This window comes from Megascapheus bottae, chromosome 34 (genome assembly GCF_031878675.1).
Source record: "Megascapheus bottae isolate mThoBot1 chromosome 34, mThoBot2.hap1, whole genome shotgun sequence".
Classification (NCBI taxonomy): Eukaryota; Metazoa; Chordata; class Mammalia; order Rodentia; family Geomyidae; genus Megascapheus; species Megascapheus bottae.
Window position 1 is genome coordinate 4,776,210 of NC_143542.1, and position 19,066 is coordinate 4,795,275.

The following is a 19,066-nucleotide window of genomic DNA, read 5'->3' on the forward strand; positions in this document are numbered from 1 at the left end:
GGGTGGCAGGGCTCCCAGGTCAGGGGCAGCTCAAATGGGGGCGTGGCTCGCGCGGTGGGCGTGACTGGCCAGAGGGCGTGGCTCACAAGTGGGCGTGGTTCGGCGATAGGAGGCGTGGCTTAAGTGGTAAAGCAGCTGCAGACTTACTGCGAGGCCCCGAGTTCAAACCCTAGTAATCCCTCAGGGAATTTAAAAAGTTTGACACACATTTTTTTTTTCAAAAAATCATTTTTACAGACAGGTGCCGGTGGCTCAGGCCTGTAAACCCTCAGGAGCCTGAGGTCTGAGGAGTGGGGTTCAGAGCCAGCCAAAGTGAAAAGTCTTTGAGACTTAGCTTTAACTAAGTGCTCAGAAGAGGCCATAAGTGGGGCTGTGGCCCCTGTGGTAGTGTGTTAGCTTTGAGCCTTGACAAGCTGAGGGACAGCATCCAGGCCCCGAGTTCAAGCAAGCCCCAAGATCAGCAAAAGGAAAAAAACCGGATTACATTTACTTTCCAGGCGGTTAATTAATTGATTCTTGGTCTATGGAGACAGTATCTTGCTGTGTAGCCCCTTGCTGATTGTGTGTGTGTGTGTGTGTGTGTGTGTGTGAGAGAGAGAGAGGAGAGTTCTGGATCTTGCACCTGGGTGCTGTCTCTGAGCTCTTTCACTCAAGGCTAGCCATCTACCACTTGAGCTCCGCTTCATGGAGTCTCACTGCCACAGGTCAGCCTACATCAGGCTCTTCTTTGGTCTATGCCCTTTGCCTCCCCCAACCTCTGGGGCCTGCTAACCAAAACCTTCTGTTCTGAGGTCAGCGCACAGCCTGGGTGTGGTAAGGCGATGCTGTGGGGCCAGAGTGGCAGAAGGGAAGGAAGGGGGGATGGGCACCACAGCCCTCCCAGCAGGAGCAGATGGAGAAGAGAAACACGGTATTGTTTACCTCTTTGGGGTGTCTGGCTCTAGGCAAGGCTGGGGGGCTGCTCTGATCTCAGATTGTCTATGGGAGTGAGTTAGGGAGTGTGGATCACCCCGTTTCTCTGGGCCTGACAACAATGTGGGATGAGAGTCGGGTTTGCACTAGGGCCTGGTTTTGTCTGTGTCTTGGACCATTTAGGGCAGGGCCATGCTCCTTCTCCCAGGCCTGCAGGATTCTGGGAAGGTCCCAGTTTCAGGCTAAGGAGAACCTGGGCCATCCTCATTCACTGTTGTACACCTTCCTTGGGACTCTGAGGGGAAGGACCAAATGATAGCCGCTCTTGAACCCAATTGTAGAGGCCTTTCAAGTTCTGGGAGCTTCCGCTGGGAGCTGGTGGCTCAGGCCTGCCATTCTAGCTGCTAGGGAGGTTGGGGTCTGAGGATTCTCCTTGTAAGCCATTAGAAAGCAAGTAGAGCTGTAGAGAGGGAAAGAAAGAAGGAAAGAGGAGTGAGCACCCAGAGAAACACACAAACCTGCACATCTATTGGATTAGGCGCTTCAGTTCCTGAGAGCTGGTGTAGAGGCCAAGGTGCCCTGGGAATGCTCAGTCTGGGGGGTCCTGGAAGCAAGGCCCTTTAATCAGCCAGGCTACAGGAGGGATGGACTCTGTAGGAGTAAATTAAAAACTCCAGACAGCTACAATTCCTCTGTGGTGACTCAGGCCTTTCTTGTGGTCAGCCCTGTGGTGCCTGCAGGCCCCGGGGACAACGGTTGACCGAGGGAGAGGTGAGGGGAAGGTAGGCTGTACTTCACTTTGGAGGACATCTGTCTCTAATCAGAGCAGCGCTCCAGTGCCAGGGGAGCTGAAGGCCAGGGGAGCTCAGGTTTCTGGGGAGGCTGGGCGCCCTTCTCGGGGTCATCCTGTGTGGGGCTGTGAAGGAAAGCTGGGGCCTGGCTTGGTGCAGGTCCTGCCCTTGTTTCAAAACCAGAAGGCTGCGCTAGCCCGGGTCTGTGGCTCATACCTGTCATCCCAGCTGCTCAGGAAGATGAGATCTGAGGTTCACGGTTCAGAGCCAAACCCAAGTAGGAAAGTCCAAGAGACCCTTATCTCCAATTAATCACCAGAAAACCGGCTCAAGTGGTAGAGTGCTAGCCTTGAGCACAAAAACTTAGCACCTAGGATTTGAGTTCAAACCCCCGGACTGGCACCAAAAAAGAGAAAGACAGACACTGGCAGGAGCTGGGGAAGGGGCATGGCCTGGGTGGGGTTGCCTTTTTCTTCCAAGTGTGTGGTATTCCTATGGTCTTTGCATCATGGTTCTATTTATTAGATTGCAGGTCTGCTTTTCAGCATGCTGTTGACTCCTCAGTCTTTTTTTTTTTTTTCTTTTGCTAGTCCCAGGGCTTGAACTCAGGATCTGAGCACTGTCCTTGGGCTTTCTCAAGGCTAGAGCTCTACCACTTGAGCCTCAGCACCATTTCCGGCTTTTTTCTATGTATGTGGTACCAAGGAATCGAACCCGGGTCTTCATGCATGCTAGGCAAGCACTTTAACCACTAGGCCAAACTCCCCGCCCATTCTCAGTATCTTGTTGCTTAAGAAAAGGTTAATAAGGGGCCAGGAGTTTGGCCTAGTGGTAGAGTGCTTGCCTAGCATGCACCAAGATCCGGGTTCGATTCCTTGGTACCACATACATAGAAAAAAGCCGGAAATGGTGCTGAGGCTCAAGTGGTAGAGCTCTAGCCTTGAGAAAGTCCAAGGACAGTGCCCAGGCCCTGAGCTCAAGCCCAGGACTGGCCAAAAAAACAAAAAAGAAAAAGAAAAGGTTAATAAGTATCCACTGAGAAAATAAATGGCTTAGAATGGCTGTCTGCTGCTGTCTGTTGTCAACAGTGTTATTTTATTTTATAATTGATTTTTGGGCTTATGTCTGTGGGGGAAGTACTCTACCACCTGAATCCTCCTCTAGCTCTGTTTCTACTCCTTATTTTTGAATAGTGACTCATTTCCCACCAGTGTCTGACATGTGAGCCACTTTCTTTAGGCTTCCAGATATGTCCTCTGCATCCAGCTTTCTTCTGTGGAGATGGAGTCTCTTAGACTCCTCTGCTTGGGCTGGCCTGGAACTTCCACCTTCACATTTATTCTCAGCCTCCCAAGTAGCTTAGGATTACAGGAGTGAGTGACCAGGATCGAACTCAGGATAGTTTATTTTATGCCAGTCCTGGAGCTTGAACTCGGAGCCTGAGCAATGTCCCTGAACTTTTCTTTTTATTTTTTGCTCAAAGCTGGCACTCTACCACTTGAACCACAGCACCACGTCTTGCTTTTTAGTAGTTCATTGGAAATAAGAGTCTCAGGAAGTTTCCTGCCTGAGTTGGCTTTGAGTTGTGGTCCTCAGATCTCAGCCTTCCTGAGTAGCTGGGGTGACAGATGTGAGCATGGCGCCTGGCTAGCATGGGTTTGAAGCCACATTTTCCCACCTGCCACAGGATTGCTTGGAAGCATCTGGGATGGCACCCAGGGACAGTCTGGCTGGGTTGAGCAGGCCAGTACTGTCCTCCAGGCCCCTTCTCTACCTAGTGGGCTGGTAGACATCAAGTGCCAGATTCTAAGGCCCTCCCCTCCCAGAATTCACATTCCTCAGATTCTTATCCACCCCCCAACCCCATCTCCAACCTCCCTGGTCACAAGAGGATGGGAGGAAACAAACAACAGTGGCTTTGGCTTTGGCCCTGCTCTGTCCCCAGCTTGCTGGGCCATTTCCAGTCAATCCCCTCTCTGGGTGGAAATTTTCTCACCTGTACACAGAGGCTGGGGGAGCCAGGGCCTTCCAAGGCCCTTGCAGGCCAAAGCCTCTCTGCTGTGAACTTGAGCCCTGCTCGGTCATCCTCCCCCGTTCCCAGGTACTCAGATTTTAACTCGAGGCCTTGCACTTGTAAGGCTGGCGCTGTACCACCTGAGTATGCCTTCCAGTACTGCTTTTTTTTTTTTTTTTTGGTGGTCACTGTGGAAATTGAGTCATATGGACTTGGTAGCCAGGGCTGGCCTCGAATCGCGATCCTTCAGGTATGAGCAAGCCCCAGAAACCCTCTCCTTCCTTCCTTCTTCTGAATTCCAAAGGACCAGGTGTTTCTTGAATATTCTAGTCAGTTTGCGTCTCCCGGGTCCAGCAGATCATGGGTGGGATTGGCCTGTACCCACCTGCTCTCGTGACTCCCTGGATCTGCTGTGAGTTTTCCTGTGCTGCTCCTGCCTCATGGTTCTTATCCTCATCTCTCAGCCTCTCCAGTACCTAAACTGCCTGGATGAACCAAGCCCGTGGCTCTGGCCTGTCTGGGCATCGGGTGAGGCGTGGCCAGGTATTGAGAACAGCTGGGTATATGACCTTGAGGTCACCTTGCCTGATCAGGGCCTGGCACGCGGCTGTCTCTGAGCGGCAGGGTGGGTTGAATGAGTGACCCCCACCCAGGATGTTGTTGGGTTCCTGGGCCTGGAGGCCGGTTCTGTGGACCTCTGGAAAGACAGGGGCTGTGTCAGTATCGGAGAGCCTGGCTTTGGATCCTAGGAGGACAGAGCAGACCAAATGGGAGGCTGGCTGCCCTGAAAGGGGTGACCCTAGGGTGGGGACCCCAAAGGGACATACCAGGCTGGGTATGTCCCTCCCTCTGGTAGCAGGGAGGGAGTCCTGCATGTCAAAGGTGAGCATGGTCTGGGTGGTGCAGGGGGGTGGATGGAGACTGCACTGGGCCAGAGAAGGGAGAGGAGAGAGCCTGGGGCCGGGGCCATTTGCTTTCAGGGTTTTGGCTCGGGGGGGGGGGGGGGAGGGGGGGGCAGAGACTAGGCTGGAGGAGCCGGTTTGGTTGGGTGGCAGTGCCTGGTGTTACAATCTTGTGGTGTCTTGGGGGCACATGGGCTTTGGCTTAGGGCCCAGGGAGGCCACAGGTGAAGCTCAGGGGGACTCTGGGTGGTGTTGGGGACACCCTGAGGTCTCTTCCTGAAGACAGGATTGCCTGAAAGCTCAGCACTGATTTTCCCCAGGACCCCCGTGGAAGCCCCATGCTCAGGGCCCAGCACCTCTGAGGACGGCAGTGGAGGCGGCTGGAGTTGTGTGGAGGCCAGCGGGGCAGCTGTTCTCCCAGGGGAGCACCCCCCACCCCAGAAAGGGGGTCAGCAGGGAAGCAGATGTGTCCCCCAGGCCTCTGCTGGTGTGAGCCTGGCTCTGGACCCCATCCAGGCTGTCTCCCTGTCGTGTTTCACCGCATGGAAGCCAGCAGAGCTGGAAGCCCACAGAGCTGATGGGGGCCTGAGAAACCATCCCAATCCTTTATCAAAGCCCCTGGCTGCGTGTGGTGGGTTCAGAGGTGGACACGCTGACAGACCGCCTGGCCCATCACGCCTGCAACTCAGAGGGCAGGGCAGAAAAGAATCACCACGAGACACCCCCGCCCCTGACTCTGGTCCTGGGGCTGGAACTGGGCCTGGGCAGTGTCCCTGAGGGGCCTGTACTCCATGCTAGCGCTCTACCACTTGAGCCCCCACTGAGCCACAGCACCGAGAGAGAAAAGAGTCTTGTGGACTTTCCTGCCTGGACTGGCTTTGAACTGTGATCCTCAGCCCTGCCAAGCAGCGGGGGGTGGCTGGCGAGGGTGTGAGCAGGGCAGGAGTGACTGGTGTCTCCTCCCCCACAGGCACTGGTGCCATCATACAGTGACGCGGACGGTGTCCTGCCAGGTGCAGAATGGCTCCGAGACGGTGGTCCAGCGCGTGTACCAGAGCTGCCGGTGGCCGGGGCCCTGTGCCAACCTTGTGAGGTAAAGGCCTGCTCCTTGCCCGCTCCCTTGAGGATCGGGTGAACATTTGTGGGGCTCTGCCTGTGTCCTGGAGAGGAGGGGTGTGTTCACAAGTGTGTGTGTGTGTGTGTGTGTGTGTGTGTGTGTGAAGGGACACACTCCTAAGAATGACAGGCAGATCCTCACAGGTGAGGGGGGTCTTTTCTAGAACCCTCCACAGACTTCATCTGATGTGTTCTTCCTTGGCTAGGCTTTGCCTTCTGAGCCTCAGTTTCCCCTGCTGTAAAGCGGAGGTGAGCACTGACTGCTCACAAGGTTACTGGTGGGGAAAGTCCTGCAGGAGTCTAACTTGTGGCCAAGTGATCCTGGAGACTGAGGTTACAGAATCAGAAGTGAATTCTGTGGGGTGCTCTGCTCTCGAGTCTCTTGCTCTGAGGTTGCGGGGTGAGCCGCCCTCTCTGAGCCCTCCTCCTGGAGTTGCCTTGCTCAAAAAAGAAAAAAACCTCTCTCTCTCTTCCAGTTAGGCAAGCCTGGCTGCATGGTAATAGCCGGGTTTCTGTTTTCTTGTTTGATTTCTCCGCTCCTTGCTGGCTCTCAGGGAGGCTTCCCTCCTTTCTTTGAAGCACATTGGATGCTTTGATTTGTATTTGTTTAGGGCTTTGGTGGGGAAAAGGAGTTGGGAAGCCTGCCTGGAGGCGGAGGCTGGATCAGTTATGAGCTCCCTCTGCTCTCTCCAGAGGAGCACTGCTTGATCTCTAGGGCCTGGGTCTGCCCCAGACTTCTTGACTTGACAACATAAGAAGCTGCCTGGACATGGAGGGCCGAGCATGGCACGGCCTGCCTGAGAGCCTTGCATTCGGAGGCTGAGGCTTGAGGATCCTGAGTTTGAGGCCAGCCTGGCGTCAAGCGGGATCCTGTCTCAAGTCTAAAGAACACACCAGATCTGCTTGGCTGGGTGCTGGTGGCTCTCGACCTGTCATCCCGCTACACAGGAGGCTGAGGTGTGAGGATGGTGATTGAAGTCAGACAAGCCAGCTTCACCTTCTCCAGGTCCCGGCTGGAGCCTCAGGGCTGCCATCGCAGGCACAGAGCCCGCTCGGCGATGCCTTTGGACTGGATGTTTACACTGTTATTTAATTATTTTTGCAGTGTGTGTATATTACAGGTAGGCGGTTATGGTGGCATCCTAACTAACGAAAATGAGGAGCACAAAGCCAGGCCTCTCTCCTTACTCGGGTGTGTGTGTGTGTGTGTGTGTGTGTGTGTGTGTGTGTGTGTGTGTGTGTGTGTGTGTGCACATCCTGCTAACCAAAAATACACAGCAGTGGGGGAGCAGCGGGCCCTGGGGCCCCCCTGGGGAGCGACATTTGAGCCACATTTGTGGATTAGAGGCTTTCAGTAGGGGAGGGGTGTGGGGTGGGGAGACAGGAACTGACTGCAGGCCCTGGAGGAGGAGGGGGGTAGGGGCTGGGAGGGCAGTGCTTGTCCCTCCCTACAGCCCGGTGAAGAAGGGAGAGAATCAGGGGCCATCCCCCCAAATGCAGAGAGGACCAGGTGGGCCTGGCTCTCTCCGTGCCTTGGTTTCCCTTTCTGGGACATGGAGATGACACCCCTTTTCTTGCTGTGGAGTAGAAAGCCTCCCCTACTTGTGCAGTGTCCCTTGCAGGGACGTGAGGGTCACATGGACGCTGCCCTGGACCCTGGGGGGGGGGGCCTAGGCCAGTGGGGGGGGGCAGACCCGCAGGGGTTAAGTTTCCAGGGCCAGACTCTCCCCCCTCCCCTCGGAGGACTTTGATGGTATTAAGAGCCAACCACTTCCAGATGTGCTGAATGAGGGGTTTCAGCTGCTCCCCATTCTGCCCTGCCAGATGGGGGGCCCCCTGCCGGCCCCCCACCCCTGAGGGCCAGGATGCCTGAGAGGCCGCGTGAAATCCTGGATTTAAATACTTTCCTTCCTGCCCCTCCCCACTGGCAGCACCAGCCTGTCCCTGCGTCCCCCCCACTCCAGTGACCTGTGGGAGGGGGAGGCCCCAGGTAGGACCAGAGACACCCCCCTTCCCCCACCCCTGCCTTCCTCCCCCTCCCTGCCTCCCCTCCCCCACCCCCGCTATTAATCAGGAGATTAATAATCCCGTCCCCTCCTCCTTCCCAGCCTCCCACCCACTTCCTGTTGAGTCTCAGCCGGCTGGGCACCTCCCGGTCTGTTCTTCCTCGCAGTGGTCCCTGGCGAGGGAGGGGGGAGCTGGGCGGCGGCAGCTGAGGGCTGGAGGGCCAGGGAGGGAGAGGGCTGGACTCCCGCCACGGGTCGGGTGAGCCAGGGGCGCCATCCAGGGGCCATGGTGGTTCACATCCGGCACTTGAGCCTCTGTTGACCCCTGTCTAGAGTGGGGTGCCACCCCTCTGCCACCTGACCTGGGGACCCACAGCCCTGCGCAGGCACCCAGATGTTCACTGTGTCTGCAGCTCCTGGGCTAGGCTGGGCCCGTGTGTGCACACGTGCGTGCCTGTGCGTGTTTGTACGTGTGTGTGTGTGTGTGTGTGTGTGTGTGTGTGTGTGTGCGCGCGCGCGCGCACATGAGCGTGCCCGGAGGCTTGAACCGAGGGCTCGGACTCATCCCTCGAGGCTCCACCCGAGGGGAGCGCCCTTCATTTAGAGGACATGCCGTCTCAGCCAGGGGCCGTCTCAGCCAGGGGCCGTGTCGCTCCCCTGAAATGCCATGACTCAGGAGGCTGAGAGCTGAGGATTCCAGGGTGGTGCGGCGCCTGGGACTTGAACTCAGGGCCTGGGCACTGTCCCTGAGCTGCTTCTGCTCCAGGCTCGTGCTTTACTACTTGAGTCATACCGCTCCTTCTGGCATTTTTCTGAGTAGTTTACTGGAGTCTTTTCTGTCCGGGCTGGCCTCAAACTGGGATCCTCAGACCTCAGCCTTGAGTAGCTGGGATGGCAGGTGTGAGTCCAGCACCTGGGAGACTCTTAACTTCAACCTCTAAAAAGCTGGAAGTGGAGCGTGAGTAGTACAGAGCGAACCCTGCACGAAAGAAAAACAGACAAACAAAGGGTCAGGGCTCAGGCCCTGAATTCCAATTCCAGACCTCACATGCACGAGCATGTGCACAGACAGACACACCCACACACACCCACACACACCCACACACACCCACACACACCCACGTGTGTACACCCCCCCCCCCAGGCTACTTCCTAAAATGACAATGTCCTTCTGACTGAGAAAGGCTGAGTGGCTGGGGCACGTTAACTTCTTTTGCTCCTGGCTGGCACACTTCCACTTGAGCCACTTACAGCTTTTTTTTTTTTTTTTTTTTGCCAGTCCTGGACTTGAGCTCAGGGCCTGAGCACTGTCCTTGGACTTTTCTCAAGGCTAGAGGTCTACCACTTGAGCCTCAGCACCACTTCCAGCTTTTTGCTATGTATGTGGGGTACCGAGGAATTGAACCCGGGTCTTCGTGCATGCTAGGCAAGCACTTTAACCACTAGGCCAAACTCCCGGCCCGACTTACAGCTTTTTTTTTGGCTGATTACATGGAGATAAGAGTCTCAAGGAGGGCTGGGAGTGCGGCCTAGTGTTTGCCCAGCATGCACAAAGCCCTGGGTTCGATCCCTCGGTACCGTATATGCGGAAAAAGCCGGAGGAGGTGCTGTGATTCAAGTGGTAGAGCACTAGCCTTCAAGCTCCCGGTCTCAAGGACTGGCTTTAAACGGTGACCCTCAGCTCTCAGCGTCCTGCGTCATCCAGTGTCCTGGGATCACAAGCATGCACCAGGACTTTTCCATGGCAGCCTGGAGAGGGCTGGTGGTTTGCCTGAGGCCACACAGGACGGAAGCCAGTGCACTGGAGGGGTGGGCTGGGACGGGAGGGGTGGGAGCCGCCACGCTGACCACGTCCTTGTGTTCAGGACCCTCATCCGACCCACGTACAGGACGTCCTACCGCACGGTGACGGCGCTGGAGTGGCGATGCTGCCCTGGGTTTACCGGGGTCAACTGCGAGGAGGGTGAGTGTGCCAGGCCAGGTGGGTGTCGCTGCGGGGAGGGTGAGCACGCCAGGTGCAGCCCAGGTGTCGCTGGCCTGCCCAGCTCCTGCCCTCTTGCTCTGTGACTTGAAATGCCTTTGTCCACCCACCTCTGCCTTGAATGCTGGGGACGGGGCAGCCCGGCCCAGGCTTGCCCTCTGCGGTGGGTGCGGGGTGGAGTGCCCGAGCTGGGGCAGCGGTCATCCGTTATTTGATGGAGGCCACGATCACACAGAACAAGGCGGCTGGCCAGGAGATGGGGGGGGGGCGGATTATCCTTTACCTAGCTGCCCAAGGGAGGACAAGCGGGTGAACTGGAGGAGCCCATCCATTCTAAGTCCCTGGAGCCTGGCTCAGCCTCAAGGTGGAGCCCCAGAACCACCCAGCAACCACGTAGGTGGCGGCCAAAGATGGCCACCCGGGCTGGTCCCTGTCACAGCTGCGAGCTGCACTCAGGCGCAGGTGTGGAGTCTGGAGCCCAGGCTCTGGCTTTGCTGTGGTTGTTTTGGCCAGTACTGAGGCTTGAACTCATGGCCTGGGCACTTCTTTTTCACTGGAGATTTGGTGCTCTACTACTTTTTTTTTTCCCAGTCCTGGACTTGAACTCGGGGCCTGAGCACTGTCCTTGGACTTTCTCAAGGTTAGAGCTCTACCACTTGAGCCTCAGCGCTACTTCCAGCTTTTTTCTATGTATGTGGTACTGAGGAATCAAACCCGGGTCTTCGTGCATGCTAGGCAAGCACTCTACCACTAGGCCACACTCATGGTCCTTCTATTACTTTTTTTTTGTTTTTAGTACTTACTTGGAGATTAGTCTCAGGATTTTCCTGCCCAGGCTGGAATTGAACTGTGGTTCTCGGATCCCAGCCTCCTGAGTAGCTAGGATTACAGGTGTGAGCCACCAGTCTTCTATGTTATTTTATACGTGAGGACATACATACCTTATAGATGTGTGTGTATACGTATACACACATGAATATGCTTTTTTTTCCCTCTGGAGAGGATTTACAAAGTCACTTTTGAATTGAGGCACAGCTCTGCCCTCCCTTTTTCACTTCCTTTTTCATTTCTTCCCTCCTCTCCTTTTTCCTCCTCTCTCTCCTCCTTTCTCTCCACCCTCCCCCCCCCCCAACCTTGAGTGACATGTTAGAGACTCAGTGTTCCCTGGATCGTGTTGGTTTGTGCTCTGGGAAGTGGTGAGATTTCTGCACATTTTGACACTAAGCTTTTACACTTTCTTAGGCCAGGCCTAGACACCCCCAGGCCTGGGAGGCAGGGTTTGGCTGTTCTTGTGGTGTCCCAGGGAGCCCCAGGTGTCAAATGGAGAGAATCAAGCCAGAACTTGCCGGCGCCACCCCCTCCCGTGTGGGCAGCTGCCTTCCTTCCCCGGCTGTGTTCTGGACGGGCGCCTCCCCTCCACACGTGCGGCTCAGGGCTGAGCCAAACATCCCAGGGCTGTTTAGAGAGCACTGAGCTTCTGCACTGTTCCTCCTTTATCAGAAAGAAAGGGACAGGGAGAGAGAGAGAGAGAGAGAGAGAGAGGAAGGAAGGAAGGAAGGAAAGAAAGAAAATTGGTAGACTCCATTATGAGGAGAGAAGTTTAACTGAGATTATCCTTACTGCTGTTTTGTTTGTTTCCAGCTGGGCAGGGATGTGGTCAGGACAGGACCCCCTGGGCCCTGTGGCCAGGCCCGGGCGAGGGGCGTGGCCAGGGCATCTGGCATGGCGCTCCCTGGTATGTGGCCAGCCACGGGCCTTGCGTGTGGGTGGCTGCTTTGTGTCTGGTGGGGTGCAGAGCCGTAGGCTGTTCCTGGGAGGAGGCTGTGGGCCCCACAGCTCCACATAGACCAGCTTTTAGGAAGATGACTGCCATGTCTGTGACAGTGGTTACCGCAGGGGACAGCACATTGTTCACACCCGCCAAGGACCTGGGTTCTGGACACCATGCTGCATGCTGCAACCCAGACAGGGGAAAGGACGCTCAGGGACCCTGAGGCACGTGGGGAGGGGGGAGCTACCATTTGCTGTGAAGGCCTCCCTCCCTCCCCTCCCGTCCCTCCCTCCCTCCCTCCCTTCTTTCCTTTTTTTTTTGTTGTTGTTGTTGATCATAGGGCTTGAACTCTGGGCCTGGGCGCTGTCCCTGAGCTCTTCAGCTCAATGCTACCTCCCTACCCTTTGAGCCAAGCACCATTTCCCATTTTTCAGTTATTAATTGGAGATAAAAGTCTCATGTTCTTTAGTTCTGGGACTGGCTTTGAGCTGCGATCCTCAGATCTCAGCCTCCTGAGTAGCTAGGATTACAGGTGTGAGCCACCACGCCAGGCCCTCCCTCCCTCCCTTCCTGTCTTCTTCCCTCCCTCCTTCCGTCCTCCTTGCCTTCCTTTCTCCATGCTCTTTGCTCAGGCTGTTTTTAGTTGGCATCTCCTTTTCACCTGGACCTGCCCAGAACCACCATTTTCTGTCTTACAATTTCCTCCTAGCTGGAGTGACAGGAGCATGTCACCACAGCCAGCTTTGTGTTGGGATGGGGGTCTCTGTGACATTTTTCTTGGACTGATTTTGAACCTGAGTCCAGGGATCTCACCCACCTTCTCAGTAGCTGGAATTACAGGCGTGAGGCACAGGATCTGACTTCTGGGTGTTTTCGCATTCCCTGCCAGGGTGGCTCCTTTATCCTCACCAGTTTTGGTCTCTCAAGCAGACACAGCCCTTCAGCTGGGTTTCAGGAGAGTGGGCAGGTACCTGTGCACCTGCCATGCACGTGGGCAGCAGCTGGGCCCCTTGCCGCTGACCTGGCTTGGGACTCATTGCAGGGCTATAGTCTGGTTGACCCTTGTGGGGGCTTCTGCCACCGCAGAGGTGAAATTAAGCTCTTGATTTGTAGAACTTAGGGAAGAAAGTTTTTTTTTTTATTGTTGTTTATGTTTTGTTGGTTGTGGGGCTTGAACTCTGGGCCTGGGTGCTGTCCCTGAGCTCTTCAGCTCAAGGCTACCACCCTACCCCTTGAGCCACAGAGCCAGTTTTCTGGTAGTTAATTGGAGATAAGAGGACTTTGTGGGGGCCGGGAGTTTGGCCTAGTGGTAGAGTGCTTGCCTAGCATGCATGAAGACCCGAGTTTGATTCCTCGGTACCACATATACAGAAAAAAGCCAGAAGTGGTGCTGAGGCTCAAGTGGTAGAGAAAACCCGTCTTGAGAAAACCCAAGGACAGTGCTCAGCCCCTGAGCTCAAGCCCAGGACTGGCAAAAAAAAAAAAAAAAGAAAAGGACTTTCTTTCCTGGACTGGTCTTGAACCCTGATCCTCAGACCTCAGCCTTCTGAGTAGCTGGGGTGACAGGTGTGAGGCACCAGCGTCTGGCTTCTCCCATCCATTTGTCTCTGCCTCTCTGTCTGTCGTCTGTCTGTCTGTTTCTCCCACACTGGGGCTGGGATGGCTCAGATCCATGCCTCAAGACCTGTCCCATGGCCCCCAGGCTCCCCGCTCCCTATAGATCTGGCCATCTTGTCCTCCCCATCTCGCACCCATGGCTCTGGGATGGGGTGGGGTCCCCAGGTGGCTCTGTGAGGGAGGGGCTGTGTGCAGCTGCAGGGTGGGACGGGGCGTGTGTGTGGAATTCCTGTGTGGTGCCCATTTGCTTTAGATTAGCGCACACGTCCACATTAATGTGCAACATCTGCTGTTAATCCCGGCCGGGGCACAGCAAGCTGGGTTTCCTGGGCTCGGCCATGGCAGAATCCCCCCTCTTCTCCCCCCGACTCTGGCCCCAGAGACCTCCGTGGCCACCCCCAGGGACGATCTTTACAAACCACAGCCTTTCCTCCAGCCCAGCCACCCAGCCCCAGTGGAGGCCCAGACATTAGTGTGGGCTGTCTGGGGATCAGATGTTAGATGATGGGCTGTGAAGCCCAGGGGTGGGTCTCCAGGGACCTAGTGGCTTCTGGTGGCCTCTGGTCATCAGACAGTGCCGGGGGTGGGGGGGTGGGCGCTGCCAGCCCCCTCTCACCCCGTGCCAGGAGTTCCAGAGGGCCTGGTGGAGAGGCTGGGGGAGGCAGGGCTGACTTCCAAGGGTGTGTGGGACACAGGAGGGGTACAGGTGCCCCCAAACCCAGGGGCAGTGTGTGTGTATGCATGTGTATGCGTGTGAGTGTATGTGTGTATACACATGTATATGTATGTGTGTATGCGTGTGTGTGTGTGTGGCTTGGGGTTGGAATGCCCGCTCACCTGGTGTGCCTGGGGCCCTGCAGTGTCTTTTCACCAACACAGAAGGCCGAGCCCCAACCACCCACAGCCTGGGGTGCAGGGACGCCCCTATCTGGTGTGCCCTCTCATCCCATCTGCCCGCCCCCCCATACTAGCGCTGTATTCTCATGGGCTTCCTGAATGAACTTACGTCTAATGTTTGAAACGAGGCACAAAGCTCAGCGCTCACGGCTCCCTTCTGTAATTCCTGGCTACACAGGGGACTGTGATTTGAGGCTAGCCTAGGCAGGGAAGTCTGTGAGACTTAGCTCACCATCCAAATCCTGGGCTGGCGGCATGGCTCAGGTAGTAGAGTGCCAGCATGATGGGTGAGAGGCGCTGAGTTCAAGCCCCAGTATTGGGGTACCCCCCCCACACACCCCAGTTGGAAAAAGTTACATTGTTTATTTGGTAGTGGTGTGGGGAGTAGAGTGAAGCCTATGCTCATTGGGCATGCATGCTAGCTTTCAGCTACAGCCCCAGTCTCTTTGGTTTTCAGATCTTTCGTTTGATTGTTTTGTTGGTTGTAGGGCTTGAACTCTGGGCCTGGGCACTGTCCCTGAGCTCTTTAGCTCAAGGCTACCGCCCTACCCCTTAAGCCACATTGCCATTTCTGGTTTTCTAGAGGTTAATTAGAAATAAGAGTCTCATGGACTTTGGTGGCCGGGCTGGTTTTGAACCTCAGTCCTCAGATCTCAGCCTCTTGAGTAGCTAGGATGACAGGCGTGAGCCACCACGCCTAGCTGGTTTTCAATTTTAGTTCGTTTGTTTTCTATGCCAGTCCCGGGGCTGGGCACTGTCCTTGAACTTTTTTTTTGCTCTACTACTTGAGCCACAGCTCCACTTCTGGCTCATTGGAGATAAAAATCTCACAGACATTGCTCCTAGGCTGGCTTTGAACCACAATCCTCAGATCTCAGCCTCTTGAGTAGCTAGGATTACAGGCGTGAGCCACAATGCCAGGCTCAGGATTGAAGCCTGAAGACTTCGCGGCCTGGGGAGAGGAAGAGGCCCCTTGTATGCATGGCCCAGCTTCGGTGTCATGTGGCAAACACATGCTGGCTCGAGGCCTGAGGAGTTTCCTTCTGAAGCCAGGAATGTGGGGAAGGCGTCAGTACTTGAATCCAGCACTATTCTGCAGGTCCAGCACCTTGGATTATTTATTTATATCTCAGGAGTTACGAATATATGTAAACAGATTGGAAAGCTATAGGACAAAAGGCAGAGTTACTAAGGCAAAAAAAAAAAAAAAAAAAGGGCCGGGAGTTTGGCCTAGTGGTTAAAGTGCTTGCCTAGCATGCACAAAGACCCGGGTTCAATTCCTCAATACCACATACATAGCAAAAAGCCAGAAATGGTGCTGTGGCTCAAGTGGTAGAGCTCTAGCCTTGAGAAAACTCAAGGACAGTGCTCAGGCCCTGAGCTCAAGCCCAGGACTGGCAAAAACAGAAATTACAACTCGCCTTTGTTTTCCTTCCCTTGCAGAATGTATGAACTGCACTCGGCTCACTGACATGAGCGACCGGCTGACCACGCTGGAGGCCAAGGTCAGAGGGGCTGGGGTGCCATGAGCCCCCTGTGAGGTCCGGCAGGCGTGGGGGGCTTTAGGCGGCCTTCTTGGGCGGGGTGGTTTTTTGGGACAGAGAGACTCCATAGCAAGAGACCTGGCTGCCTGGCGGCATGGCACGGGGTGGCGTGGCACGGGGTGGCATGGCACACAGCTGTGGCTCCTGTGCCAACTGCCTGGCCTGGCCTGGCAGGCTCTCAGCTTCTGGCCAGGCGTCCGGGGGGAGCAGGCCCAGGGAACTTAGGATCCAGAAGGGGCTGAAGAGATGGGGAGTTGGACAGGAGCCCTGGTCATACCATTGGGAACAGCCCCCTGCAAGATGCCGGAAGGGGTGGGGAGTCTGGGGCCCCCTGCTCTGGCTTTGTCTCCTCCAAGTTGGGACGACACATTCCAGGGGGGCAGGGCCCTGCTCTTCTCTTTGGCTGGAGGGCGTTTTACAAAGCACTCTGTCCTGGGAGGGGACCGTCTGTGTCCCCTCTTTCCCGCCCTAGCCCTCCCCACAGCTAGCTCCCCAGACAGAGCTGAGGACACACCTGGCACCCCAACTTCTGGGAGCTGCCAGTAACGACTGAGCCGGGTCATCCGTCTGTGTTGGGCAGCACCCCATGGCTTGAGTCAGGAGGGCTGGGAGTCCTGTGGGGAGGGCCAGGTCTGTGGGCCATGGCTGGGGGCTCCCGGGCTGAATCCTGGGGTCACGGGGGTTAGGGGGAACATGGGGGGGCTTGTGGGCTGCATCCCAGGTCAAGGGGGGCTCATGGGGCTACATCCCCAGGACATGGGGAGCTCACAGGCTGTGTTTGGGGGGCAGGGAGTCCATGTCCCCATGCTGGCTGTCTGTCTGATTCTCTGCCTCCCCAGGTCCTCCTGCTGGAGGCTCCTACACAGCCTTCGAGCCCCGACAATGACCTGCTGGCCCCCCACAGCACCCTGCCGCCCTGGAACGAGGATCTCCTCCCCGACGCCATCCCCCTCGCCCACCCCGGGCCCAGGAGGAGAAGGCCCACGGGCCCCGAGGGTGAGTGGGGTCCATGGGGCAGGAGGGACAGCCACAGGGCTGTAGTGGGCCCTGGAGCTGGGGCCTGGGTTATACATGCAAGTGTGCATGCACACACACACACACACACGCACGCACACACACATGCACACACACACACACACACACACACAGGAAACCCGCGGGGTGTTTAGATCAGGTGGCCTTTCCCGCTGGGCTAGCTTTGACCCAGTCCTCTGGATCTCAGCTTCCTGAGTAGCCAGGATGGCAGATGTGAGTCACCGGCACTGGGCTGCGTGTGTGTGTGTGTGTGTGTGTGTGTGTGTGTGTGTGTGTGTGTGCGCGCGCACGCATGTGTGTCTGCACGCACGCATGAGCAGGCTGGCCTCCCACTGAGATCCTCCTCAAAATCCTCACCTCCCAAATGACAGCGATGGCGGGTGTGGAATGCACTGCACCCACCATCTTATTTTTTTTTTAATTAACAAACGTTGTGGGCCTGGGAGTTTGGCCTAGTGGTACAGCGCCTGCCTAGCATGCACAAAGACCAGGGTTCGATTCCTCAGTACCACATACATAGGAAAAGCCTGGAAGTGGTGCTGAGGCTCAGGCTGTAGAGGTGTAGCCTTGAGAAAGCCCAAGGACAGTGCTCAGGCCCTGAGCTCAAGCCCAGGACTGGCAGGAAAAAAAAAAAAAGATACAAAGGCTCTGCATCCAGCACCTCAAGTCAAGGATGAACCCACAGGCTCTGCTGTGGGCTGGCAGGTAGGGGTGGGGATGTAGGTCTCCCGTGACAGTGGTCAGGTGCAGGGACCCAGCGGAGCCCTGGAGGTGAGGACAGATCCCTGCCGAGAGGGGGACCCAGACCCGGTCCAACCCCAGGGGGCCCTGGCCATGACACCTTGCCAGGAGGTGCAGTTCCAGGCCTGGGCACCAGATGGCGCACGCCCCACAGCTGGGGACGGCGCGGTGGGGCGAGGGCAGCGCTGCAGCCAAGCCCTCCTGGGTCACAGAGACTCCGAGACCCCCCCCCGCCCCCGGCCTCTGCGCTGACCAGGAAGGGTCTCTGAACCCCTGGCCTGGCAGATGTCCCCCCTGAGGGGTGCTGAAGTCACCACTAGAGGTCTGGCTCCGCAGCCCTGAGCAGGACACCTGGACTTCCTGAGCCTCAGTTTCCCCAATACGAGATGCGCTCTGGAGCAGGGGTGGGGGTGGGGTGCCAGCTCAGTTCTCAAGTGGCCTCTTCCTCTCTCCAGGACCCCCCGGGCCTGCAGGACCCCCAGGCTCCAAAGGTGACAGGGGCCAGACAGGAGAGAAGGGCCCCGTGGGGCCTCCTGGTAAGAATCCCACTCCAGGCCTCCAGGGTGAGGTCTGGATGGTCCCTGACCAGAGCCTCCAGTGGGCGCCCCGCCTGTCACCCCCACCCCTCCCGTCACCTCCGCCCCGCCTGTCACCCCCGCCCCTCCCGTCACCCCCGCCCCGCCTGTCACCCCCGCCCCTCCTGTCACCCCCCGCCTGTCACCCCCGCCCCTCCCGTCACCCCCCCACCAGCCACCCCAGTGTCCCCCTGCGCCCAGCCCCCACCTCGGTGATGTCTCTCCTCACCCAGGGCTCTTAGGACCACCGGGCCCCCGCGGGCTTCCAGGAGAAATGGGGCGCCCTGGGCCCCCCGGCCCCCCGGGCCCCGCAGGCAGCCCTGGGGTCCTGCCCAACGGCCCCCAAGGTGCGCTCTACTCCCTGCAGCCCCCCACGGACAAAGGCAGTGAGTCACTCCCCTCCTAGCGTGCGTGTGGGGGGTGGGAGCCCCCTGGACCTGGGCCGGGTCCCTCTCCCAGCCTCAGTTTCCCCATCTGGGAGGGTGGCAGTGGGAGGGGGCTGGCCTGGGCCCGTGGCCGGGTCTGGGCTGGGTGGCCTCATGCTCTGCCTCCCGCAGATGGAGACTTGCAGCCTGAGCCTGAGGTGGTGGATGCCGTGCTGGCCGGCATCCCGGGGCCCCGCGGGCCCCCTGGACCCCCGGGTGAGTGAACCAGGGCCTCCTCCCTCCCAGGCTCCAGGGCTGGAGGCTGGATGGGGGTCCAGGGCCTTGGGGAGGGGCCCGGCTCCCGGGTTCCCGCGTGGCTGCTCCCACAGGGGCTGGACACGGGAGCCCCCCAATGGCCAAGGGACGTGGCGCAGGCTGCCCCTGCCCAGACGCCCAGGTTGGGGAGCTTGGGGCTGGACGCCCAGCGATGGGCAGAGGGCACGTCTGTAACCCCAGCCACTCAGAGGCGAGACCAGGACGGGAAACACCTCAGCAGGGCTCCATCTACAACACAGCCAGCTGCCAGGCCTGGGAGGGGGACAGGATTCCCGCTGGCCCAGCGAAAGACGCACAGGGTCTTTCTTTCTTTTCTTCTTCTTCCTCCTCTTCCTCTTCCTCTTCTTCTTCTTCTTCTTCTTCTTCTTCTTCTTCTTCTTCTTCTTCTTCTTCTCCTTCTCCTTCTCCTTCTCCTCCTCCTCCTCTTCCTCCTCCTCCCCCTCCTCTTCCTCCTCCTCCCCCT

General features: G+C 57.3%; 1 protein-coding gene across 1 annotated transcript in view; it reads left to right on the forward strand.

Moving 5' to 3' along the window:
* The window catches only part of Col26a1 (collagen type XXVI alpha 1 chain), a 28,968-nt gene that overhangs the window by 5,484 nt on the left and 4,418 nt on the right, over positions 1-19,066 (forward strand). The window contains 7 exon segments of the mRNA XM_090324062.1: positions 5,590-5,718; positions 9,607-9,704; positions 15,451-15,512; positions 16,391-16,547; positions 17,783-17,863; positions 18,136-18,288; positions 18,460-18,543. Of these exon segments, the coding sequence (XP_090180188.1) occupies positions 5,590-5,718; positions 9,607-9,704; positions 15,451-15,512; positions 16,391-16,547; positions 17,783-17,863; positions 18,136-18,288; positions 18,460-18,543 (764 nt within the window).